The 27264-nt window shown below is 38.8% G+C and overlaps 1 protein-coding gene across 12 annotated transcripts; it reads right to left on the bottom strand.

Moving 5' to 3' along the window:
• Nucleotides 1–5425: 5425 nt before the first annotated feature.
• Nucleotides 5426–23312, bottom strand: SLC17A2 (solute carrier family 17 member 2). 12 transcript variants are annotated; one of them, XM_015135716.3, is made up of 13 exons: nt 23152–23312; nt 18600–18758; nt 18378–18488; nt 16316–16527; nt 13795–14028; nt 13622–13709; nt 11053–11139; nt 9602–9720; nt 9318–9479; nt 8368–8500; nt 8131–8278; nt 7233–7323; nt 5426–6117 (listed from the first exon to the last, which is right to left on the bottom strand). In XM_015135716.3, exons 3-13 carry the CDS (start codon nt 18403–18405, stop codon nt 5983–5985), a joined length of 1437 nt encoding a protein of 478 aa, XP_014991202.1. In that variant the 5' UTR covers nt 18406–18488; nt 18600–18758; nt 23152–23312; the 3' UTR covers nt 5426–5982. The 12 variants fall into 12 exon arrangements, with proteins under 12 accessions (XP_014991202.1, XP_077857007.1, XP_014991199.1 ...); XM_078000881.1 differs by lacking the exon at nt 8131–8278 and having other exon boundaries at nt 23152–23310; XM_015135713.3 differs by lacking the exon at nt 18600–18758 and having other exon boundaries at nt 22889–23303.
• Between the last annotated feature and the right edge of the window lie 3952 nt (nt 23313–27264).

Genomic DNA, 27264 nt, shown 5'->3' with positions numbered 1-27264 from the left:
AAAAGAAGAGGGAGCAGGCAAACCAAGAGCCAAGGCAAATGTGTTAATCATTAGCAGGTTATCCCCAAACCAATATTTGGAAGTACCCCTTTGTTGACAACCAGAAAGTGTTTACACTTCAGGCATTGCACCAAAATAAAGTGTGGATGCCTTTCTTTTCTAAAGTGGAAGGAGGGATATTGTGGACATAGGCACATTATCAGGCAATTTTAAGAAATAAGTTGAAATTGATGGAAATTGAGAAAGACTTTGGAAAGTGTTTGCCTGCCTCTACCACCAAAAAGTCCATGGAGAAAGAAAAGCAAAAGGTCCAAAAATGAAAGTCAGCAGAAACTAGAAAGATGGGCAACAAAGTTTTACCATACAGATAAATAGATGAGAGAGTCTTAGTAAAGAAAACACAACAAATTAAGAACAATCACTAAATAAAAATAAAATCGAAGGAAACTGTAAGACCACCAGCCAAAAAGCAAGGGAAAATGATTAACACCTTGGGACATCTTGGTGAAGAAATTCCAGGGTAAAGAGAATCCTATAGCACCTAGCCTAAACATGGCTCTCCTACAAAAATTAGCTGACCAACTAGACTTCCTCATATTAGACATCAGAAGAGACTAGCAGGAAGTCAATACTGTTCTGAATAAGACAAATTGCAAAACAAAATTTCTGTTGCCAGCTAAGTTAATATTACAATGTATTAAGGCTCCACAGTGATCATGTAGAGTACTAAGAAAGAAATTCTTCGCTATTCTGGGACTCAGAGTCTCATCCAAGTACTGCTCCAAAAAATACTCCATTGAAATGTTTTGAGATGAGGAAGGATAAAGGATGGACATGAAAAAAACAAAACAAAAAACACTTCATTGTCCAGGGCTACGCTAAATGAGCAAGAAGTGTCCAGTACTCAAAATTAAGGAGGCACTCACTCTCATGTGCTAATTCTATTCTTCATGAGCCTGAAAAAGGATGCCTCCTTAAATATTGCTCCCTGGGCACTTCACTTGCCTCACCTTGGTTTCAGTCCTCAAATTATGTTCAAATAACAGTGGCAAGTATAATACCCAATAGAATGCAAACGCTATAACTCTTGTATGGAAACTACTCAATGCAAAATTAATACATTAACTGCAAAACGTCAGAGCAAAATTTCCAGAGAACGGTAATGAAACCAAGAGTGAGGTGACAAGTTGCCTCAGTGTATCTGTTTTCTTATTATATGTAAGGAGAGAGACATGGCTGGGCATGGTGGCTCATGTCTGTCATCCCAGCATTTTGAGAGGCCAAGGCAGGAGGATCCCTTGAAGCCAGGAGTTTCAGACTAACCTGAACAACACAGCAAGATCCCTGTATCTACAAAAAAAAAAAAAAAAAAAGCTGAGAGTCAACAGCTGCTTTTTTTACTATATAGGTTATTAACTTGAGAAATAAAGCATTAAAAGAACAATGAATTTGGGAGCACAACACAGCAAAATGTAATCTGCCCACAAAAGTGGACTTAGAGGAGAAATTTTCCACTAAGCTTTAACCTGTTTCATAATTAAATACAAATGAATGAAAAATAAATAAAGTAAGTATCCAAAACAAAATTTATATGAAGTAAAGCAAAGGGAAATAGGACACAAGCTTGATAAAAGATAAAGCTAATAGATTATAAAATAAAAAGACGGCCAGGAGAGGTGGCTCAAGCTTGTAATCCCAGCACTTTGTGAGGCCGAGATGGGCGGATCATGAGGTCAGGAGATCGAGACCATCCTGGCTAACACGGTGAAACCCCGTCTCTACTAAAAAAATACAAAAAACTAGCCGGGCGTGGTGGCGGGCGCCTGTAGTCCCAGCTACTCAGGAGGCTGAGGCAGGAGAATGGCATAAACCAGGGAGGCGGAGCTTGCAGTGAGCTGAGATCCGGCGAAGGCAGGTGGATCATCTGAGGTCAGGAGTTTGAGACCAGCCTGGCCAACATGGCGAAACCCCGTCTCTACTAAAAATACAAAACTTAGCCAGGCATGGTGGTACATGACTGTAATCCCAGCTACTCGGGAGTCTGAGGCAGGAGAATCACTTCAATCCGGGAGGCGGAGGTTGCAGTGAGCCGAGATCAAGCCACTGCACTCCAGCCTGGGTGACAGAGCAAGACTCTGTCTCAAAAATAAATAAATAAATAAATAAATAAATAAAAGACAAGCTATTCTTAAAATTAGTAAATGACTAAGTAGTCTAATGAAGGAGAAAGAAAGCACACATGCAATTGGGTCAGAAGTACAAAGCAGCTAAAACCTCAGATATAGATAAAATGAATATATTATTAAAAAGTTAGTCTGATAAAACAGTTGAAAATTTTGCAAATATACTGTAAATAGTGTGTAAAATAGATGATCCTCCAAGATAACATAAATGGTCAAAATTGATCAAAGAAAAACACAGAACCCCTTAAAAGACCAATAACTGAGGGAATTGAGAAAGTTATCAAAGAAGTCTCCTCAAAATGGCTTTCAGCCTGCATAATTTTTACAAACCAATGCTTTCAAGCTTTCAAATAACAATAGCAATTATAAAAATTCCATTCTAGTCAATCTTTTTCAGAGTAATGAGGAAAAAGGAAAGTTTTCCTTTCTAATTTTTGAAATCAGCATAAGGTGCATATCCAGACACAAAAAAGATACACAAAATACATGTGTGCGTACAGAGCCAATCTCATATATCATCAGTACATCAGCCAAAGTCCTAAATAAACTATTAGTGAATCAAATTCTGTTGTACATCAAAAGAATATTCAAGGGAAAGCTCAACATTAAGAAATACATTAATATAATTCACAATATTTAACAGTCAAGGAGAAAAAGCAGGTCATCTCATCATTAGATAGATGACAATAAGTTATTTGAGAAAAGTGAATTAATTTTCATGACTATTAATGTTAGAAACAATCCTTTAGGGATGGGGAGGGGAGATGAGTTAGAAATGTTTCCTACCAGTTCACAATTGCATCTATTCTGAAGCCATTAGGAATGTGAGTGGTAACTCTTCCTCAAACCATCGCATGAGGAAAGAATACCCTGAAAGTCTGACACACCAAAGTCATCTGTCAGGAATCAGTCAGAGAACCTGCTGGGAATACCTAGGCATGATGAGTCATCATTGTTCTTACCACCCGTGGCAACTGATGCAATTGGAAGCAACTGATGCTTTCAGGGTCATGGTTTCTTCGAAGCCTGAGCTTATTAATTTTGCTGTTTGAGAACTTGCAGTTTGATCCAAAAGCTGACAGCATCAATTATCCCATTGCCTTCCTTCCTGCTCTGATACTGGAAGTTCCAAGAAAAGAGGAGGTGGAAGAGGACCAAGAAGAACATGAAAACAGAGGACCAGGGGCCGGACGCGGTGGCTTACGCCTGTAATCCCAGCACTTTGGGAGGCCAAGGCAGGCGGATCAGTAGGTCAGGAGATCGAGACCATCCTGGCTAACACGGTGAAATCCCGTCTCTACTAAAAAATACAAAAAATTAGCCGGGGGTGGCGGCGTGCGCCTATAGTTGCAGCTACTTGGGAGACTGAGGCAGGAGAATGGCGTGAACCTGGGAGGCGAAGCTTGCAGTGAGCCAAGATTGAGCCACTGCACTCCAGCATGGGCAACAGAGCAAGACTCCGTCTGAAAAAAAAAAAAAAAAAAAAAAAAGCAGAGGACCAAAACCCCTTCCCAACTGCTCCACAGGTCAAAATGAAGTCAAACAGAGCAGAAGCTCTCAAAAGGATGATACTTTGAATTTGCTTTCTGTTTTATTTTCTACATATATAAAAGTGCACAAATCATAAATGTACAATATTCACCAAGTAAACACACCTCCAAGTCAAGAAATAAAATATTTCTAGTACTCCAGGAGCACTTCTTAAGTACCATCCAGCCAGCCACGACCCCCATCCTCGCCCAAGGGAAATCACTCACTGATTTTTAACTGGACAGTTTGGTTGTAGCTGTTTTTAAAAGCTATTTTATAAACCTTTAAAAGAATGTACCTTTTGTCTTCCTTCAATCAATATCGTGTTTATGAGACCCATTCGTCTATTATGTATTAGGGTCTGTTAATTCTTATTGCTATATAAATAGACCGTGGTTTATTTACTCATTCTTCTCTTAACAGACAACTTCCTGTTTGGGCTATTACAGATAGTGCTCCTATGAACATTGTTGTGCATGTTTTATGGATGTATATGTGCATTTCTAAGTAAAACGTCTGAGTCACTGGAATTGTACATTTAACTTTAGGAGATATTGCTGAGCAGCTTTCCAAAGTTCACATTCGTAGCATATGAAAGTTCCAGTTGCTCCACACGCTTGGCAACATTTTGTCTTCTATCGTCTTTCATTTTATCCATTATGTTAATTTTATAGTGGTATTTCATTGTAGTTTTGATTTTCATTTCTGTAATGACTAATGAAGTTGAACATCTTTTTATATATTAAGGAGCCACTTGCATTTTCTCTTTTACGAAGTCCCTGTTCAAGTCATTGGCCCATTTTTTAGTTGGGTTGTCTGCCCCTCACCCTTCTTTGGTCTTTTTTTCTCTTTTTTCTCTACATAAATTGACTATCTATTATACTCTGTCTTTCTTTTTGCTTCTACTTCTTCTTTTAGCTTTCTGAAAACCCCCCTTTCTCTTTATATTGTCAATACCATGAAGGCAAAAATCAATGTTCTCATCTTAGTATCATTCTCAGGGCCTGACACTGTTTTTCTGAAAAACCTGCTCAAAAATACACGTTGATTTGCATTAGGAGATTCTCTTCATCTGCTGAATTAGCCCAAGGTTCTTGTCCTAGCAGTTTTTAAATAGGATTTAAAATATGGTGAGAACCTCCTCTCTAGACATGTGGCAAAACCAGATTCAGCTCTGTGTGAGGAGACAACCTAAAGGATATGTTTTAAGTGTTAGGAGCCAAATTATCTCCTGTTAGAGTTGATGCTGCCTGAGCATCTTGGGAAAGTAAGAAAAATATGAAGAAGGTTAAATTATCTTTTTCTACCCTCAAAAAGAACTTCTCTTGTATGTGATACATTTCTATGCCTTGTACGTGATACATTTCTATGCCTTTTCTCATCTTGTTATATCTTCAATATTTTTCTCCCCCATATAAATTGTCATTTCACTTGAAAGTGTCTCTGTCATCTCCCTCCAATTTTCATCATATGGTCTAAACTATATTGCTATCCCTTCTGGAAGTATCTACATTGTCTTCCTTTACATCCATTCTTCTCACAATACAAGCTTTCCAATTCTATCCTCTCTGTCCTTGATTTATAAGTTAACCTCATTTATCTAATCTTTTCTTGATCGTTTTCTCATCATTAATCTCTTGCAATTGGGCTAGGATAAATATCTGCTTAATCTAATGGAAATATCTGAATCTAAATAATTTGAAAATGGTCTATTTTATTTTAGCATGTAAATTTTAATAGAATTTAACCACATAAATAAACGTCCATGTTTTACAATGTATAAAAAATAATAAAAACTTTAATTCTGGGGATTATAGCTTTACAGTTCTGATGGGTGCTGAGATCTGTAACATATGGTTACAATTCCGAGCAGCTCTTCTCTGTATCCAATAACTTGCCCTACTATGAAGATATTTATCAGTGATCATTTTCACATGAATTTTTATTTATTTAGTACTTTCCAATGAGGAAAATTCAAAGGCCACATGGATTTTCAAGTTTGTCCAGCTGTTGTCAACCCCAGGTACATGTAGAAACCTCTAAGGAATATCTAAAAATTAGTGGTATCTGGGTTCCACCCCAGACCAATTCATTCAGAATCTCTGGAGTGAGTCCCAGGCATCAGTATCTTATAAAGGCTCCCCAGGGAAGACTAACACACAGCGAGAGTTAAGAACTGCTGAGTCTATGGTCAAGAATATGAAGATAAGTAAAAAATGTTTAAAAAGTTCATGCTCAGTACTGCATTTAAGTTTGTAACTTTATGTCCTCAGAGGCGGGTGAGGGTCCTCTCTTTGGCCCAGTCTTGAAGTTCTGCTTGCCCAAATGTGACGTAAAAGACCAGGCCAAACATGTTGACTGCAGCAGACAGGAAAAAGACATTCCTCCAACCAGACTCAAAATCCTAGAGGTAAAAAACACAGAAAAATGATCAATCTCACAAGCTCCTTCTACACCAGTTCTAGAAGCCCTCCAAGTTGTGTATTGCAATGTTGATCACAAGGAATATAATGAACAATGTGCAGTAGCTACTTAAGAAAGTTTATGAAACTATTGGAAACAAAATGGCCAAAATGCACATCGGGTTCTGAGTTGAGATGGTTATTTCTTTAAATAAAAATAAAATACACTAATGTTTTTCTGAAAATTTGGATTTCAATGTATAATATTACTGATTTAAAATTATGCCTAAAATGGCACCATGGCATCGTGTTTGTGTCTTCTCTGTTTTTTTATTTTGGCTTGGTTTGGTTTGGTTTGGTTTTGGCTGTTGACATCTATCACTACAACCCATCCCAATTCAACACAAGTTCTATTTGGTCTTCTGTGTGACCCTCCTCAGAAAGCCCTACTAAGTAATTTCCAGCATTATAGTCACAGTGGATTCCTAGCAGTTTAGTCAAATATTAGCCTGGCAACTTGATCACATAGAAATACAGTAAAAATAAAACTTCTCTTTGTAAGTTGGTTCTCGTCAGTCCTTCCATCCCTGACTGGGTCTGTCTTTTCGTCTTCCTCATGAGCCTGCATTTCCAAACACTGAGAAATCCTCCTTGCAATGTCTCACAGCCAATCTCTTTTCAGCCATTAAATTGTCTTTAAACAGGCCTTGGGATACTTTGTTTCCCTTTTGTGATTTTTTAAAAATTGGAATTAGTCTGAACATATTCTTCATGATCTTCTTATGCCCCTCTGTTTTCATCTCTTGCTATTCCTTGACATGTGTCATTCATTCTATTCATAACTAAGAATTGTTTCATGCTCATGTACCTCTAGGAAGCCATACATGCTATCTTCTGCACCAGAACAGCTCATTTTAATCAATCTCATGTCTATTCATCTTGAGAAAATAAGCTTATATTTTTCTTTCCCTGGGAAATCTGACCTATCAGAGTCTGATTTAGAGGCTCATGTAAATAGAGTAATTGTGTTGCCATCCAGACCTTGTGAGCACTGTGTGTATCTACAACACCTAAAACAATACCTGCCACTTGAAGATGTTCAATAAACTGGCCCAACCTGACTGATGAGGAATCCAGTGGCAGTGGAAGAGATGATTCCTGCGATGAGCCCAAATCCTCTTGAGATTCCCATGAGGAAACTTGCATATCTGTGGGAAGATGATTTTATAAATGATTTTATATAGAAAGCCACCTATAGCTTCTGCAGCAACTCAACTTTAACACAGTTCAGCTCTTATGGCAAAGTCATTTTGCTTAATGCAGTTTTTCATTCACCTAAAGACATTCAGGGCAATGTCTATTTGCCAAACCTGAAATTACCAACCTACTGAGTCAATAACCAGGGAGCAATGCAGTCTCTTTGGGAACTGAGTTTCTTTACCCTGGCAGCTCAGTGTAGAAGCCAGTTTGTGCAACGGGCAGGACACAGACTCCAAAGCCAAACTCCCTGGGTCCAAATCCTGGCTCTGCCTCTATGTGACCATAGTCACACCATGTAACCTCCTTGTGCCTCAGCCTTCTCCCTTATAAAATGGGGATAACAATAGGACCTACCTAATGTAACTGTGAGGATTAGATGTGTTGATACATGGCAAGTCTTGGCACAGGAGCTGGCTTACTATGACTGTATATATATGTGGTAGCTAATATGAACAACACCATGGAAACTTTTCTAAATCACATGTGTGGGCCTTTTCCCAGCATACACAGTTCAATCTCTGTTAGGGAACCTTGGGAAGCTTTTTATCAAAATGATTACTGGCCAAGGCTGGAAGTCGTTGTTCTAAAAATGCCACATTTGTTGTTCTAAAAATGGCCATAGACAAACATTTGTAGTTATTTGTCTCTCTGCCATTAGTGCATGTCAGTAACATTAAAGAGTTTCACGGTGACTACTAAGGTCTAACACCTCTGGAGGGGTCTGGAGGAGGGGAAAAAACAGGTAGAGCTCTTACCTGGGCGCGATATCTAAGGTGTTGATGATAAACCCTGAGTCACATAGGTTACTGGTCCCAGGAATAAGTATCAGCAAAATAATGGTTATCACGTAACTGGATGCCACAAAGGGCAGGGCCACAGCACATATTGATGGAAGGAAGAGCCCTGGGCAATGAGGACATGCTGTCAGGGAACCCTCTGAGACCATGTGCAGAAAAGGAATTGGTTAAATGAGCCCACATGCTTATCCTTACCAAGAGATGAGAAGAGCTTTCGCACAGTGATCAATCTGAGAAGATTCCTGGACAAAAGGAAATCTGCCAGCTGACCTCCTAGAATTGTACAGCTTGCAGCAGCAATAAAAGGCAGAGAGGACAGAACTCCACTCTGAAGGAAGGAAATTTATACAGAGTAGTTACAGAGATATGTTAGCACCAAAATTTATCAGTTACACAGACCAGCCATTAACTTACTCCCATGATATTGTGGGTTGTTTGGGGGAAAATTAGTGTCATTTTTTACACTAGATGAACACTGTCTCAGATAAGAGGGCCAGAAGCTGCATCACTCTGGGCTCCAGAGAAAAGCAATATTGATTTCTTGGTTGTTTTTTATTTTTGAGATGGAGTTTCACTTTGTTGCCCAGGCTGAAGTGCAGTGGCACGATCTTGGCTCACTGCAACCTCCACCTACCAGGTTCAAGCGATTCTCCTGTCTCAGCCTCCTGAATAGCTGTGATTACAGGCGCCTGCCACCATGCCTGGCTAATTTTTGTATTTTTAGTAGAGATGGGGTTTCACCATATTGGTTAGGCTGGTCTTGAACTCCTGACCTCATAATCCATCTGCCTCAACCTCCCAAGGTGCTGGGATTACAGGCATGAGCCACTGTGCCCAGCCCAACAATATTAATTTCTAAAAGAAACTTTGGAATCAGCTGGTGTGTTAGTATAGCATAGTGGTTAAGAATACGGATGCTGCAGCAGCTATACCACTTAGTATTGTGCAACCTGAGGCAAGTTATCTCACCTCTAAGTGTCCTGTTTCCACATCTGTGAAAAGGGAATTATAACAACACCTATCTCAAGGTCATTGTGAAGGTTAAATTAATGGTTATATGTAAAGCCAGAATGTAATAGGTAACACAGAACTGTTTCTCCTTATTACCATTATAATTTTCATAGAAGTATAGGAAGTAAACTCACATCTCTGATGTTAACATGGAGCAGAGTACTGATGTACGTTGGTAGGTATGTTAGGATGATGGTGCACAACCAGAAATGGCTGAAAAAACCCAGGAAAATGGCCCAAAGTGGTAGGCATGTGACCATCGCCTTTATGGGGACAGCACGTCTAGGAGAACTGGGCTAAAAAGAAATATCTAATCAGCATGAGTATTAGAGCAGCCAAGATGGTGCCTCTCGGAGGAGATCCACACCCTGCCCTAGAGACCTCTGCATGGGCCACAGGTACAAGGTGTGCACTGTACCTGTTGAGCCAGTGAGGACACGATGTGCTCCTTTTCCCTAACACTTATGCATGGGTGATGCATGGGGTCATCATAAATCACTGTGAACCATAGGAGACAGCAGACACAGCCAGTGCTACCTGGGAAGAAGGTATAAAATTAGTTTTTAGGTAGATTTGTTTACTAGGGGAAGGGAGTTTCCTCTGAAGTGGCATGCCTCTCCCTTCTACACACTAATCAATTAATGCTTATTCTACCATAAGGACCTAAATGTTCCCATTCTTTCTTTCAATCCTTCTACAAACCTGTTAAAGCTTTTAAGATACTATGTCTCAAATAGAAAGCCACCTTTTGTCAATGTCAGAGCCCTCTGGAGATAACATGAGCACGGCATTGTATAGCTGATTAACTACTTTAAAGGCTCCAATGATTATAGTGTTATGTGAGCAGCAACTTCTTAATGCACACATAAATTGTCTTGTGGAAGATCTGAATAGTCAGGATTGCAGTCACACATACTCGAAACAACCTTCCATGAAATCATGTGGCAGGAAAAAATTTCCAATGCACTTACAAGAGACAGTGTTATTTGTATTCAAGCCATACATCCATTATGGATTCCCAAAAGAAATATTTCTGTACAATACCTGGTTAACATGCACAAACCAAAATAATTAACACCATTAATGAGAAAGCCATTCAGGCCAGGACTATATTTAATGATACCATTTGGCTATAACAACAAAATCAAGTGTAGAAAATTGTCTTATTACTGGAATTTGTTATTTGAGGAACATTCTATGTTAAAAGATTCTGAGGACTAGTTTTCTTTAAATTCCATCTATTTACTGGATTCATTGATTCTTTTATTTTAAAGCTAAAAATCAGGCACTATGATGATACCCAAGTGATGAAAACATTATAGAATGGATTCCTTGCCTCAAGCATTTCACAGTTTAGTGGAAAGAAAAGGAGAAATAAATAATTACACACCAACATAACCTAGAGAGGAAATATCATAAATGAGAGAATGCCAGAATCTAATAGAGTAAGCCCTGGAAGGGCCCATGGGGAAGGGCACAGTTGAATCGAACTTTGCAAGATGAACTTGGTAGAGAATAGGTGAACGGCATCTTGGGCAAAATCTTAACTGCATGTAACAGGCACTTTAGATGTGGTGGTAGAGATTCTGCAGAAGATGCTTAATATGGAAGCACAAGACTGCATCACAAGTCAGTGCCATGTGAATAGTCAACTCCTCTATCCCGTGCATGTGGCTTCCCAGAACCACCAGGAAGGTGTTAATCAAGTTGTGTAACTAGATTAAAAATGATACCAACCGTTGACATTTGTTATCATCTTCCATTTGATAAAGGACATTTTCTTTCATATAGGAAGAATGTGGGTGATGTAGGTGCCAAAACGGATGCTCAGGAAATGGAGGCATTAGGATTTAGGAGAAAGTGACTCACCAAAGATGTAGAAGATAAAAGGCCAGCCCAAGGCCTGTGAGATTAGTCCCCCCACACAGAGGATGATGAAGGATCCAAATGCTGATCCTAAAGGGAAGAGGGAGAAAAACACTTATGAAAATAGCAAAGGCTGAGACTTCATGGCCTCTCTAAACATTGTCCCAACAGTGAGATGGCAGACTTAGAATTATTGGGCAATGAGAGTAATTATTTCTGCTCACAGATTTTCCCCAATAAAGTAATATATATGATATAATTAAAATTAATAAATAATAGTAACAAACCCTCTGATTCTTCAATGACTCCTCAACACCAATGTGACCAAATCTAAATCCCTTAGTTTGTCACAGCAACTCTCTGCTATCATAGCCCATTAGTATTTTCTTGTGATTACAGTTGCATTCTTGTATGATCTAATATGAGGCTGGGGGCAGGAAATGAAAGACTTACAAAATTCAGTAAGACACAGGCCCTGCCCTCAAAGAGCTTCTGGTCCAATTGGAGAGAAAAATGTGAATAAAATTGATTGTCACTAGTGAAATGCCATGTAGGCTTTGGAGTCTACATTAAAAAAAAAAAAAAAAAAAAAAAAAAAACAACAACAAGAAACATAATTCACAGAGACCCATAGTAAGAAATGCATTTTACAGGGTAACATAACACACACACCAATATACATAAACACTTGTACACACAACCACACACATATGCCTCAATGGTTTCATGAATCAATATTTAACTTTACCATGTCCAATGCACTCCAACAATTTCTATTCTATTCTATTCTATTCTATTCTATTCTATTCTATTCATTTTTTAAAATAATGATTTTAACCCACTCAATGCATTTTATGACTCACTAATGGGTTCCAACCTGTAATTTGAAAAAAAAAAAAGATGTAAAATATAAGTGTGATAATAAAACTACAATGTGCGTGGAAGTAATAATAATAATTGACAATAATTATAAGATTTAGGAAGTTTTTACGTAAGCTATACAATAGGATAGATAGAATTTTGGCACAAGGAGCAGGGGCAAAGAACTTTCCAGGCATATAAACTAATGGGAGCAGAGCCAGAGGGAAGTGCAGTGCGGATCTATGTGGGGAGCAGCCAATGTCCGGTGCCACTAGAGCCATGCTTGCACAGGGGAGTTGAGTGGAATAAGGTTGGGGCCAGATGGCTGAGAACTTTTGTATCCATGCAATAAACAGGTCAGTCTTTAGTCTGTAAACATGAAGGAACACATTGAAAATTATCAAGCAAGTGAGGAAAAATGCCTCATCTGTACTTTTTATTTTTTTCTTTTTTTAATTTTTTTCTTTTTTTTTTTTGAGACGGAGCCTCGCTCTGTCGCCCAGGCTGGAGTGCAGTGGCCAGATCTCAGCTCACTGCAAGCTCCGCCTCCCAGGTTTACGCCATTCTCCTGCCTCAGCTTCCCGAGTAGCTGGGACTACAGGCGCCCGCCATCGCTCCTGGCTAGTTTTTTGTAGTTTTTAGTAGAGACGGGGTTTCACCGTGTTAGCCAGGATGGTCTCGATCTCCTGACCTCGTGATCCGCCCGTCTCGGCCTCCCAAAGTGCAGGGATTACAGGCTTGAGCCACCGCGCCCGGCCCTCATCTTTACTTTAGCAAGATAACTTGGTTTTGGTGGAAGGAAGGTTGAAAGAAACCAGTCTAGAAGAGAGAGAGATCAGCAGATAGTATTTGCAAATAGAGGAGGTGGGGACAACTATGATGGAAGGAAGCAAGAAAGCAGGAGGGTTACTTGAGGTAAAAGTCTGCAGGATGCAGCTGTGTAGTGAACCTAGGAGTGAGAAGCTTGATGGAATCTTAGTTCTGCTCTTCCAGTATATACTCTCAGCATGATGGGCTGGGAAGAACAGCACTGATAAAGTTGTAGAGGCCTTAGTAGGATCACATACCACGGAAAGGCAGTCTAGCATAGTGATTAAGGGTGTCTGCTCTAGGGCTAAAATTTGCGCGGGCTTAAATCTCAGACCTACCGCCTGCTGGCTATTTGTATTTGGGCAATTTTCTTAATCTCCACCTTCCTTAACTCCCTTCTCTGTAAAATAAGAATTTAAAATGGTACTTACATGAGAGGGTTGTTGTGAGAATTAATTAGCTCACAATAGAATAGTCAAGAGCTTAGAATAATACAGAAACTCCAAACTCTTCTAGCCTCATTTCTCTCCTTACCACTTGGAGCTGTGGTAGCCTTAATTCTCACTGCAAAATCATTGCTAAGATGGTGTATATATAGTTTACTTGATCTTTTTTCCATTTATGCAATTCTTAAAGGTTTAAACATTTTCCTACAAGGCTTTTCTGACTACTAAGGCTTTTCTGAGCTGAATCCTAGCTCACAGTGGTTTCTTCTACTTCTAAGCCTCAATGTGTTTATTGTACAGATGCATCTTTCTTATTTGTGATGCAACTGTCTTGTATTGTTGAATTTTTCCGTAGTACTTTTTCTCCCTCTTCCCTAAACTATTTGATTCATAGATGATAAGACACAGTAGGATGGAACAGATGACAAAGCTATGACCCATATGTGCACACTTACCTGATCCTGCAATGGTGGTGAGCTTGCTTCGTTCAAGTGGAGGAGCCCACTTTGCCCAAATAGTAAACTGACCTGTCCATGCCATTCCCTGAAATGAAAATCATTAAGACCTTTGATATTTTGTAGAATTCAGGAATCTGGATCCCACCCAGAATGAGAAAGTATCTGGATACCTGGGCCATGCCCTGGACTGTCCGAACCACAATGACCAAAATCACTCCGAAGTCAGCAGCCAATGGTGTAAAGAGGGTGAGAAGGGAAGAGATCAGCAAACCAGCACCAAGCATGTTTTTTGCTCCAAATATCCCTGCTAAATATCCACTTGGGATCAGAGTCAGTATTATCCCATAGTTGATGGAGCTAAAGATGATACCCTGAGTTTCTGGGCTCCACTGATACACAGAGGCCTGGGGAAAAATAGGAAAACTCTTTGTCAAGAAGTCCTATTATGAAAATCTACTTTACAGTCAGAGTTGCTTGAGGTTGGTGAGACCCTACTATAAAATATCTATTTTTGTTTTTCTCTATATTCTTCCTACCTTCCCAAACAACCAATTATACCCCTAATTTGCTTTCTTAGAAGGAGAGAAAAACAGAAAAAATGAAGAAAAGAGGTAAAGAAAATGATTATATAGATGAATAATAGGAAGAAGTAAATGGAAGAAAACAATGAGAGATATTTCATCTGTGAAAGTGCTTCCTCTATTTTGCTTCTAGTAAAAGTTGAGTAACATGTTGACTCTTATATCAAAGAATTTTTAAAACACACACACAAAGCTTTACTGAACTCTTAACCAAAATCAGTACCTAATTAAAAAGAAAAATCAAGTTTGGGAATTATGGTCTGCCCTGGCTGAACTGAGTTTTTAAAACACATATTACAAATGAATAAGATCACATTCTTCTGATACAACTCAATAAATAATTTGAATTATTTTAAAATAACTACCTAAAATGCCTGAATAATTATATAAGTTATATTACCTGAATATTTACCTAAAAATAAATAGATTTTAAAATAAATAAAAGAAAGAAAGAAAGAAAGAAAATAGATTTTAAAATAAAATAAAAAATAAATGCAATAAGGCCCCTAAATATCTGGCATCATGCTATAGAGAGCCAAAGGATATAAAATATGATATAAAATATTTTAGCCACTCAAAAAAACAATAAATAATACAAGGTATATGAATCACGTGAGAATCAAGATTTGAGGATGAATATAAATAAAACAGCAACTTTGAGAGGAAAAAGAATAATTCAGGAAGGTCCCAGAAAGGAAGCAATATTTGAACTATCCCTTGAAAAATGACTATGATTTATAGAAAGTCAAAAAGGAAAATTTTATCTCATTGGAAAAATTTGCAAAAGTGAACTTGTAGCATTTGGAAGAAACTAACAGGGACTCTGGCTTGCTCAGAGCAAAAACTTTCCATGGGTCATTGACAGCAGATGTGAGTGTGCTGAGAAGTAGGTCCAAATTCCGGAGGAACACAGCATGTCCAGTGAACACTGTATGTTTGACAACTTGAAGGTATCCAAGATACCTGAATAGTGAATCTACTCAGTGTGGATATGTAGATGGGATAATGGAGGAAAGACTGGAGACAATAAATTTATGTACTCATTGTAAATAAGCTGGGTCCAATGTAACAAAATCATTAATCATGAATTATAGTGATGACATTGGATATGTACAGTACAAGATAATTTAAAGGATAATTTTTTTAATTGGGTAAATTCATGGTTTCCATATAAATGTAAAATAAGCATACAGCGAAGATTTTATTTAACTCATTGATTAATGGAGGGAGTAAATAAGATGTTATAACTGGTTCAAAGGAAAACTCAAAGAATCACGCATAACACAAGCAGGAAGCAATGCTGAAATATACTTTAAATATACAGCAGAGTCCGGTGCAGTGGCTCACATCTGTAGTCCCAACACTTTGGGAGGCCAAGGCGGGTGGATCACCTGAGGTCAGGAGTTCGAGATCAGCCTAGTGAAACCCTGTCTCTACTAAAAGTACAAAAATTAGCCAGCAGTCGTGGCACGCCCCCTTAGTCCAAGTTACTCAGGAGGCTGAGACAGGAAAATCACTTGAACCCAGGAGGCGGAGGCTGCAGTGAGCTGAAATCACGCCACTGCACTCCAGCCTGAATGACAGAGAAAGACTCTATCTCAAAACATAAATAAACAAACAAACAGCAAAATTGGCTGATGTCCACTGGGAGGTGAGTGGAGAAAAGTTTTAACTGATTTTTCTCTTGGCAAAATTTATTTGCAAAGCTATGGACAAGAATTATTTGCATTTCTATTTGTTATATAGAATTTACAGGGTTATAAAATTGCTTAGAAACAGTAAAACAGGAAGAGAAATGGATAGGATTGAGTAACCTATAAGAATGTGCCCAGGTAATACCTAGTTTTTCATTGAAGACATCACATAAACTGTTCCATTTTTAAATTTTTCACATTTAATCCTACAGTTCACCCACCTTATAATCATAATAACCTCCATGAAATCTTATTTTTATTATAGAAGTAATCAATGTCTCAAAGAAAAATAGTTCCAGTCAGTTTTAGTTTGTCATTGGAAATGTATACTTCTATACTCCACAGAATCAAGATCTATGCCTTCCTTTCAAAGTTTTTTCCTCTCAACAAAGAGCCCTATTTTCTGTCATACTTACCTTTGTATCAGATTCCTTGTTGGATATGCTGGAGTTATTGAGGGCGTCTGCAACAGGCCCCTCAGTGGAGGCATTAGATAGAGCATGCTGCTGAGTGGTGTTCACCATGGCAATGATTGCAATGCTCAGACTCACACGCTGAGTTATCATGGTGAAGTTTGAGAAGTGCATGATAAGAGCCAGCCCATAGCGTAATGAACAGAAATCTGGACCTAGAGAACAACACACATGTATGCAATGAGCATCCTGACCGAGACCCCCTTCTTTTCCTTTCTCCCACAGCTAGATCTGATAGAACTTTGGATGATGTCATGAAATCTCATTGTCTTATTTTCACCAAAATAGCCAGCACTACAAACCCACTTTGTCAAATGATTTGGTTGGCTTCAAGACATTGAATATGGGATCTTATAACCAAGTAAAGCAAATATGGCTATCTTTCAAGGGGGTAGGAAGCAGATGATAAATAGAGAAAACCCAAATGTAAGGCATTTATGTCATATTGCTCCAAAACGAAGTGAATGGGGATGATAGTGGCAGAGCCAGTCACATAACCGTCTCAGCATCAGTAAAATTCTCTGGGCTGTAAGTCAATAGTCCCATCTGTTATGCACATTTGTTTATCACAAAGCTTGAGAGTTTATACATAATGAGCTGCCTTTGAATTAAGGTATTGCACATCCAAGGATTCTCTTTTAATACATTTGAGAGATAGTACTTTAAAAGAACACTTCGACTAATTCCCTAGTGTAATGTCTACTTGGAAATGTTTTTGCTATGTGTCACTAGGCACTGCCTTCACATATGCTCAACTTAAAAAAATAAAAATTGCGTGGGGTGCTGTAGTCCCACCATTTTGGGAGGCTAAGGCAGGAGGATCACTTGAGGTCAGGAGTTCGAGACCAGCCTGGCCAACATGGTAAAACCCCATCTCTACTAAAAATACAAAAATTACCCGGGCATGGTGGTGCATGCCTGTAATCCCAGCTACTCGGGAGGCTGAGTAAGGATAATCACTTGAACCCAGGAGGCAGAGGTCGCAATGAGCCAAGATCATGTCACTGCACTCCAGCCTGGGTGACAGAACAAGACTCAGTCTCAAAAAAAAAAAAAAAAAAATTAATGTGTAGAACTATTTTTACAAAGCTTGTAGGTGATGTGGTGCTGGAAGATATTCAATGTATTGAAAGGACAATTTTTTTCTTTAAAAGCATCCCCATAAAGTGGAACAACCACAGAGCAATATTGAAAGGGTTCCCATGTGCATGATAGATTGGATTTTTCCTGCTTATTTGAAGGAAAACACTAACGCGAAACGAAGAGAAAACCTATGAAGACACAGATAAGAATATAATGGAAGAAATAATTTTTAATGGTCAAAAAAGCTCACAGATAAGAGTGGTGGTCTGGGAAATAATTATTTCCATTTTACTGGAGGTTTCCAAGCTCAGGAGAAAGAGCCAGCCGTTTGGCGAGAATATTATAGTAGGAATTCATACGTAGGTTGGTTTAAAATGAGTTTCCTGGGCCAGGCGTGGTGGCTCATGCCTGTAATCCCAGCACTTTGGGAGGCCGAGGCGGGTGGATCACGAGGTCAGGAGATCGAGACCATCCTGGCTAACACGGTGAAACCCCGTCTGTACTAAAAAACAAAAACTCAGCTGGGCATGGTGGTGCATGCCTGTAGTCCAAGCTACTCAGGAGGCTGAGGCATGAGAATCACTTGAACCCGAGAGGCAGAGGTTGCAGTGAGCTGAGATCGCACCACTGCACTCCAGCCTGGGAGGCAGAGCAAGACTCTGCCAAAAAAGAAAAAAAAAAAAGACTTTCCCAAAACTTATTCCACTCCCTAGATCCCAGGATATATTGCTTATTTGGCTTAATTTCTGACAGATGACTTCGTGGGTCTAAGGAAAAAGCAATAGGATTGGGGCTGGAGCTGGCTCCAATGTTACACTGGGAGTATCTTTACCAAAGGGCAGTGTGATGCAGGGATGTGTAAATGGGTTGGAATAAGCTTCAGCTTATTAACATAGCCTGCAAACAAGAGCAGTGGCTTTACCTTTCCTGGTGGCAGGCTTCCCGTCCATTTAGCTTCTGTGGGAAATGGTACCACGCTTTGTGGTGGAGTTTCCCTGTGCCCTGAATCTCTTTTACTACAACAGTCTTTTATCTATGGAGAGAACATAATCCAAAACATAATACACAAATAATTTCCCCTTGTTAATGTTGCCTCCTCTTAGCATCAGTAAAAGTTTTGACCCAACACAGCTCCATAACTTACATTTTATAGGGCACCACTGGTATGCTTTTGGTTACAGGATTGTTAAAAGGAAATCTGGCTATAAGTTCCAGCTGTGTGACCTAGAGTTAGTCATTTAAATTCTCTAATCATTCATTTCCTCATCTGTTCAATGAAGATAAGGCTCCTTTCTGAGTGCAGCTGGAAGAATTAAATGAAAAATTGCATGTACTTTATTAAACCACACAGAAGCATGCAAAGGTGAGGAGTAGTATTGCTTGTAGCAGACCATAAGACAGGACAATTAAACTAAGCTCAAGAGCGAAGGAGTAAGGTTCCAGAACGGTCTTTCCTTTCATTCTGATGGTGTTTCTCTCCCCTCTGTACCACCAGAACAATGTTCCATGCGCCTTCGAACATGAAGGATGGCATTACATAACACTAATATGTATTACAATTAAAGGTTTAAAATGTTTATTCTCATATTTGCTACACTACACACAATGTGGACACTTGATTGGACTGACAGTCTTCATGTCACCTAGAAAATTATAATGAACAGGGACTTCTTACTATAATTGTGAATAAATCCAGCTATTGTGACAGGCAAAGAGAATTCACGGCTCTAAATATGGACATGTTTAATTTCATATTTGAACACTAATCAAACTATCTTTGGGGATACATACATTTTGTTTATTTTAGGAAAAATCCATATCCTAAAAATATCGTCAATTTTCCATTCATTCCTAAATTGAAGCTTCTATGACTTTACTTTTTAATTTTTTTAAATCCTTGAAGACATCTGAAGCTTCTATGACTTTAAAAACACATGTATCGGCTGGGTGCAGCGGCTCACACCTGTAATCCCAGTACTTTGGGAGACTGAGGTGGGTGGATCACTTGAGGTGAGGTGTTCGAGACCAGCCTGGTCAACATGGTGAAACCCCATCTCTACTAAAAATACTAAAATTAGCTGGTGTGGTGGCACATGCCTGCAGTCCCAGCTACTAAGGAGGCTGAGGCAGCATAATTTCTTGAACCCAAGAGGCAAAGGTTGCAGTGAGCCAAGATCGTGCCACTGCACTACAGCCTGAGGGACAGAGCAGGACTCCGTCTCAAAACAAACAAACAAAAAACACATGTATCAAACCTATATTTTATCATTCAAGGCTTTGCACTGCTTTTGCACACAAAACTTAAAAGACTTGTCCATACCTTTAAAGATATTCATAATCTGTGACCTTAGGCTGAAGGATTATAAGGAAAGGCATAGATGAAAAAATTTGTCCAAAAATATCCTTTGTAGTATTACTCATGACCGCATAATGTTAGAGATAAATTAACCTAATAATGAGAGTCTGGCAAGTCAATTTGATAGATTATTGTGATGGAAGCTATTTTAAAATGTTTTCAACAATATTGAATTACATTAGAAAAATGCTAGTACTCTAGTGTACAAAGCAGGGTGCGCTATGCATGTCCACATACAGGAATAGAAACTGATTCACACAAGTGCCGGTGATGACTATTTCTGGGTTACAAAACAGGATGGTCACTTCATTTTTTGTGATTTTCTATATTTACCAAGTGATTTTGTAAATAATTAGTAGATACTCATTTTATATTCAGAAGTAGCTAAATGAGTTTAAAAGAACAATAATTGGACTTCATCAGCAAGGCAAGTATAGTGTTCTGCTTTCCAAGTATCTCTAAAATTCTGAGAATAATGTCTCTCCATCTAAATTTTGAATTTTGGGTGTTTGGGTTGTTGTTGTTGTTGTTATTGTTTTGTACAATGGACCCAAATGGAGACCCAATTGCTAGTAAGATCAGGTCAGCACCAGGATAGATACTGGTTGTTGCTTTGCTTTAGAAAGCCTCCAAGTCTTGCTAACATCTGGACATCAGGAGTTCAGCTCATTGCTCTACACTCAGATCCTAGCTGAAGTCACCTGTGGTCAAACCCAGAGTTTGGATCGTTTTCTATTTGATTTCACTTTTTATGAAAGATCCCATGGCTTGGCTGAAGGCAACTCTTTAAATGTACATGCAGCTGCAATTACTTACACCCCACTTAAAGCTTTCCCACCAACTTCTCCAATCGTATAAACACTGAAAGCTGAAAGAGACTCAGAGATCCTCTGGCCCAACTGTTCATTTTATTGATAAGAAAATTTGTGTACAGAAAATTTAAAAAGTTGCCTGAAACCACATGTTGCACAGAGCCAGCACCAGATCCCCTAATGCCCAGACTGCTGTTTGTTCTACCTATTAATACAACTTCCCCTTTATTTTCATAATATTTTAAGCACAAGCTTAAAACTCAATAGGATAGCTCCATTTTGAGGTATTATACAGGAGAATTTGTACATTTTAAATCAAGTTCCAGTCATTTATTCTAGAAGGAAATTTGATGATGAAAAATCCCTTTAAGTTGAGCTTTGAGTATTAAACATAAACACAACAAAACTACTTCTCCTTGCTCTTTATGTTACTGGAATTGTATCACAAACCCATCACTTCAGTTTTTCTTCCCATTCTCTGCTGCTGTCTAATGAGAAAGGATGAAAAGCCCACTTAAGTTTTATGGTTTCAAATGCTACTTTGATTTTGTATCAATAGGTAATTTCAGTTCTTCATTTCCTATTTTCCTTTGCATGAGACAAATGCAGAAATCAGGCTAACATGCCAAACCATTCTAAACTGAGGTATTTCATAGTAATGGGAAGTATTTTTCCAGAATAAGCACAGAAGCTAATAAAATTATGGAGCCTGAACACTGGCATGGTTGATATGTAGTTAGAGACAGTGGAATAATTATTAGCCTATTTGCAAACAATTGAGAACATGTAACACTGTCAGAACCCTACCCTTTAAGGAGCTATACCTCTAAAAAAATAATTGTGATTTCTAGTGCCAAAGTTGTAAGTAGACACAGAAAAATGAATTGAAATTAAGTTAAAAGAAAATGTTATATTAAAAAAATTACTTGACACAGTATAGGTTGAATTTGAGAAAAAAATCAATAATGTACATATTATGGTATACGCATAAGTGAAAAAACAGGTTTTCCCCTTTTTTTAAGTCTAGAACTCATGATTTTATTATAATGGTTGTTAGATGGCTCTTAGATTCTCCTAATATCCAGCCTGTCTTGCATCATCTCTGTTAGCCCAGAGTCCTAGTTTACTCAGAATAAATGTTACACCTAGATCAAAGAGCATGAACCTGCAGTTGGGAGGGTATTCAAGGACTGAATTCTGCTCTGCCATTCCCAGATTGAGTAAACCAGGTAAAGTTTCATAAAGTCTCAGGACTTTCACTGTTTTATGGGAAGAATTGGGATAATGTTACTTCACTGGGCAGTTTGGAGTGAAAACAAAGCTATGAGACATGCCTCGTAAATTGCAAAGTGTTAAACGTTGTATACTATTCTAGATACTAGCAACAGCAATAATAATAAACAGTTACAATATTGGTAGTCTAGCCCTCTCAGATCCCTAAGTACAGGCCTACAGCAAATGAAATATATTTCTATAAAAGTGCCTTCGATTGGTTGTTAAATTGGTTTTAAATGCTACTTTTCAAAAGTGGATTCTTCTAGCCTGGAATCCACAAGATGAGTGGGGAGGGGTTCACCAGAAAACATAGGAAGAAGCAATTCCTTCAGTGTTAGAAAAACTGAGCGCCCTCTCATCAACGGCCTATCTTTCTGAGAAATTGGTGCTGACCACAATGTCCCTGGGTGCCTTTTCTTAGCTGTACAATGAAGGTAACAAGCTAGGTGATCTCTCCAAGCATACAATTTTCTTGCCTTCAGTCTTATTCATCTTTGATATGTTCTCTTTCCTTTTATTATTATTATCTTTTTGAGACAGAGTCTTACTCTGTCACCCAGGCTGAAGTGCAGTGGCATGATCTCAACTACTGCAACCTCTACCTCCCAGGTTCAAGCAATTCTCCTGCCTCAGCCTCCTGAATAGCTGGCACATTTGTTATGCACATGCCTAGGTGCATGCGCCATTACGCCCAGCTTATTTTTGTATTTTCAGTGGAGACATGGTTTCACCGTGTTGGCCAGGCTGGTCTCAAACTCCTGACCCCAAGTGATCTGCCCGCCTCAACCTCCCAAAGTGCTGGGATTACAGGCGTGAGCCACCGCACCCGGCCATGTTCTCTTTTTCCTGAGGGACTATTTCAAATTCATATAGAAGTCTGAAAAGACTCATTAGCCACAGTCCCAAACACAAATCTTGTCAGTTATGGTCAGTATTTCATCCACAGCCAAACCCAGTCCAACTAATCACAGCATCACAGTTAATACTCACAGCATCCTTGGAGAAATGACCATTGTCCACAGTGTCCATTGGTACCAGTGGCTTCTCAAGCCTTGCCCTAGCGTCTTGATTGAATCAGTTATCTTTTTCAGAAAGTCTCTTCATTTTGGAATTAGGCAATATTACCAGATGGAGATCCTTATGTTGCTGTTAATGTCTTTTCTCTGACTTCTCCTAAAACTGTTCCCTCCCCTTAATGGACCTTTGGTAAGTTAGTAATTATCCTTCTACCCATAAAGAAGAAAAGCACTTACCTTCACCATTAAACCAGTATTTTAAGCCCTAGACTATAAGGCTAACTTGGAAAAGGAGGGAGTTTTCTGTCCCTTCTTCCCTTTCAAATACTTTTGCAGGGTTTTACAGGGATAAATAATGAGCCACCTGGCAGTCAGACAGCACCAGGTTTGGCCCCACTTTCTCAGAAAGCCTCGGTTTGGCTTTGCCGCTTAATTTTTAACTTCATTTTCAAGTTCTCACTGTTAGAATATCTCAAAAGATGTCATTGCGTGTTTCTGCTTTGAACTGTGCATACAACCATTCAGTCAACAAGCCTTTTTTTCTGAAAGCAAGGGGGCACGGTGTGGAAGAAAGGGCAGGGCTCCTGAAATCAGAGATGGAGTCAGACCCATATTCACTTCCTAGTGTTTTCCCTGAGTTTGGACAAGTCACTGAACCTCTTTGAATTCGCTTCCGCTTTAGTAAAGCAAGGATTGTGATACTCTACTCATGGGATTATTGAACAAATGAAATACATATGCTAATTGGTAGTAGTTCTTCAATAAATGAGGTGTTCATTCCTCTTTAGGAGTTCAGTTAAGTCAATTAGATTTCCATACGCATTTGGTGCCCACAGCCTAATGAATGTGAACCGTGACTACCCTGGCAACTTCCCAGGAAGCTGCATTGTAGCCCTCCTTCCTGTTTCATATCATGCATGTCTTTCCTAATCCAGTTCCTGCTTGGCTCCTGACTCTTGGAATTGAGTCCTATTTGTAATTATTAATTTTGAGACTGTGGTTGCTATTGGATTTTCCTAGTGTGACGCAACCCTTATAAAATGAGGCGAGAGCCTTCCCTCTCTGGCTTTATCAACTTCAAACTTCCTTAACTGAGTTCCCCCATCTTAGTGAGTCTCAGCATACTCCCCACATAACCTGCTGGAGTAGGCTTATCCTACTCAACTCCTCAGATCTCTGTATCTAATTCTATTTTATTGCTGTTGTAGTAAATTACCGCAACTGTGGTGGCTTGAAACAACACACATTTATTTATTTATTTACAGTTCTAAAGGTCAGAAGTCCAAAATGGGGTTCGGTGAGCCAAACTCAAGGTATTGGCAAGGTTGTGCCCCCTCCAGAGGCTTTAGGGGAAAATCCATTTCTTTTTCTCTTCAGCTTGTAGTGACCACTGCATTTTTTAGCTCTTGGCCCTTCCTCCACCTTAAAGCCAGCAGTGTGACATCTTCAAGTATTTTTCTCTTATTCTGACTCATCTGCCTCTCTCTTATAAGGACCCTTGTGATTCTTGTGATTACACTAGGTCCCATCTTCAAAATTCAGGAAAATCTGCCCATCTCAAAATTCTTAACTTATTAAACATGTAAAGTCCCTTTTGTCATATAAGGTAATATATTTACAGGTTCCAGGGATTAGGACATGGATGTCTTTGGAGGACAACATTCAGCATACCCTTTTGAGGGACAGAAGGGTAGCAGGAAGAGTTGAAACAATTCCTTCCTTTCTTTAATTAAAAATTCTGGTGATTGATTTATTATAGTTATCATTTGCCTGATAAGCCAATGAAAATAGTCATAATGGTCAGGGGCAGTGGCTCATGCCTGTAATCCCAGTACTTTGGGAGGTTGAGGCAGGAGAATCACATAAGCCCAGGAGTTCAAGACCAGCCTGAGCAACATAGGGAGAGCCTGTCTCCACAAAGAAATGCAAAGATTAGCTTGATATTGTGGCATGCGCCTATAGTCCTAGCTACTCAGGAGGCTGAGGCAGGAGGATTGCTTGAGCCCTAGAGGTCAAGGCTGCAGTGAGCTGAGATTGCACCACTGCACTCCAGCCTAGGCAACAGAGCAAGACCCTGTCAAAAAGAAAAAAAAAAAAAGAAAAAAAAAGAACGAAGAAGAAAAGAAAGAAAAGAAATGAGAACTTTCTTGGCTTAATTTACCCAAAAGGTATGATATTTTCTTAATTTGCATCAAGGCAGAGCATGAGCTGGTACCAGTTCCGGTAGAAAAAGTAACTGAGACTGGATCCCCCAAACAGGAGTAAATATTTAATATAATCAGGAAAGAGTGGCCGAAAGTGTTCAATGCCACAAGTAAGATTCAGAGTAGATTCTTCAAACTGCATAATTTGTTTAAAAAGCATAATTTTATAGTTGGATTTTGCAAGCTCTCTAAAGGGATCTTGTTCATTTTGAGAATCACTATATCCACAATTCTTGGCACAGTGTCTGTCCTATGGTATGTGCTATGATCGAAATGTATGTATCCTCTCAAAGCTCATGTTGAAATCCTAACCCACAAAGAGATAATATTAGAAGGAGGGGCCTTTGGGCAGTAGTTATGCCATGAGGGCAGAAACCTCATAACGAGGATTAGTGTCCTTATAAAAGAAACCCAAGGGAGTTTATTCAACCCTTCTGCCATGTTAGGATTCAGCAAAAAGATGGCTACCTGTAAACCAGTAAGCAGGTCCTCACCAGACACTAAATTTGCCAGAGCCTAATCTTAGACTTCCCACCTCCAGAACTGTAAGAAATAAATTTTTTGTTGTTTATAAGTCACCCAGTTTATGATATTTTGTTATAGCAGTCTGAACAGACTAAGACAGTGTACGCTTAATAAGCATTAGTTTACTGAATGAATGAATTCTTGCACTGGGTCACCACCAACAATCAAGATCTCGGTAGCTGGTTTAAACCCCTCACTCCCAATCATGATTTTCATGTAACAAAGTCAACTCAGTTAAATCAACTCAATAAGGTATATACATTTAATGAAATTAAAGAAGTTATATCTGTAACATTTATAAACATCAAGAGTAGTGTCCAGAGAAGAAAAGTCCAGAGATCCTTAAAAATTTAAGTCTCTCTGGCCTGACATTAACAGCTAAGGCAGGAACCGAAAACCAAACACCACATGTTCTCACTTAGGAATGGGAACTGAACAATGAGAACACATGGACACAAGGCGGGGAACAACACTCACTGGGGCCTGTTGGGGGAGGATGGGGTGGGGGTGGGGAAGAGCATTAGGTAAAAGGGTTAATACATGCTGTACTTAATACCTAGGTGATGGATTGATAGGTGCAGCAAATCACCATGGCACACGTTTACCTGTGTAACAAACCTGCACGTCCTGTACATGTACCCAGGAACTTAAAAAATAGTTTTTTAAAAACAGCTATTCCCAATCAGAGCAGTTCAATTCCATACTATTATTATTATTATTATTTCGAGATGGAGTCTCACTGTCACCTAGGCTGGAGTGTGGTGGGACGATCTCAGCTCACTGCAATCTCTGCCTCCTGGTTTCAAGTGATCCTCTCACTTCAGTCTCCTGAGTAGCTGGCATTACTCAGCTACTCAGGTGGAACAGGGCTGTGCCAGTCTTCATGCGTGGTATGAATAAGTCGGTAATATAGGGGAAGCACCTTCCAGAAAGAGCAAACCCATTGAGGCTTGGTGTGAGGAATAAGAAGTGTTCAACATGACTGGGGATTAAAGTACAAAGGTATAAAGGAAATGTGGTGAACTGACTGGAAAGATGAGAATTTTTTTTTAACAGTTACTTTTCCCAATAGTAGAATTAACTAGACAGGAATAGAAATACAAAGTAGTTTTTTTTTTAATGTTCCTTAAGAATGAAAACTATACATTTTTCAGGAATTATAAGAACAAGGAAAATGTGACTCAAAGGCAGAAAATAATAAAATTGTATTAAAGGGCAGAAAATAAGATCTGGCTAAATTGAACTAAGTACTCTACTATGCTATATCATATGCTATATTCTTGAATGGGAGAAGTAATACCATAAAAACTATTGATTCTTCTTAAATTAATAAACACATTGAGTGAAAATACAAGTGGAAGAAGGAAAAATGGAAGACAAACTGGAAATAGCCCAAATTTTCATCAGTGGAAGACTGGGTACATTGTGATACATAGTCATTGCAGAAAAATAACACAGTTAAAAGAATGAATCACATCTATAACATTTGACCTGGATACTTTTATATAACGTAATACATTTTTAAATGAGTAAAGCAGATACTAAGTACATATAAAGGGACTCCATTTTTTTCTGAATATTAATCAAGAAAATTCTATATATTTGTATCTTTGTTTACATA

This window comes from Macaca mulatta, chromosome 4, assembly GCF_049350105.2.
Source record: "Macaca mulatta isolate MMU2019108-1 chromosome 4, T2T-MMU8v2.0, whole genome shotgun sequence".
NCBI classification, from domain to species: Eukaryota; Metazoa; Chordata; class Mammalia; order Primates; family Cercopithecidae; genus Macaca; species Macaca mulatta.
Note: the sequence above shows the minus strand (reverse complement) of the source record. Positions and strands in the feature narration are given on the sequence as shown.

Coding starts and splice junctions, on each gene's coding strand:
- SLC17A2 (XM_015135716.3), bottom strand. CDS start 18,405: ATGGACGGGAAGCCTGCCACCAGGAAAG. Junction 13,710..13,794: donor CAGTCCAGGGCATGGCCCAG/GTATCCAGATAC, acceptor TTTTCATTTCAG/GGAATGGCATGGACAGGTCA. Junction 6,118..7,232: donor CTGGATTCCTCATCAGTCAG/GTTGGGCCAGTT, acceptor TTTTACCTCTAG/GATTTTGAGTCTGGTTGGAG.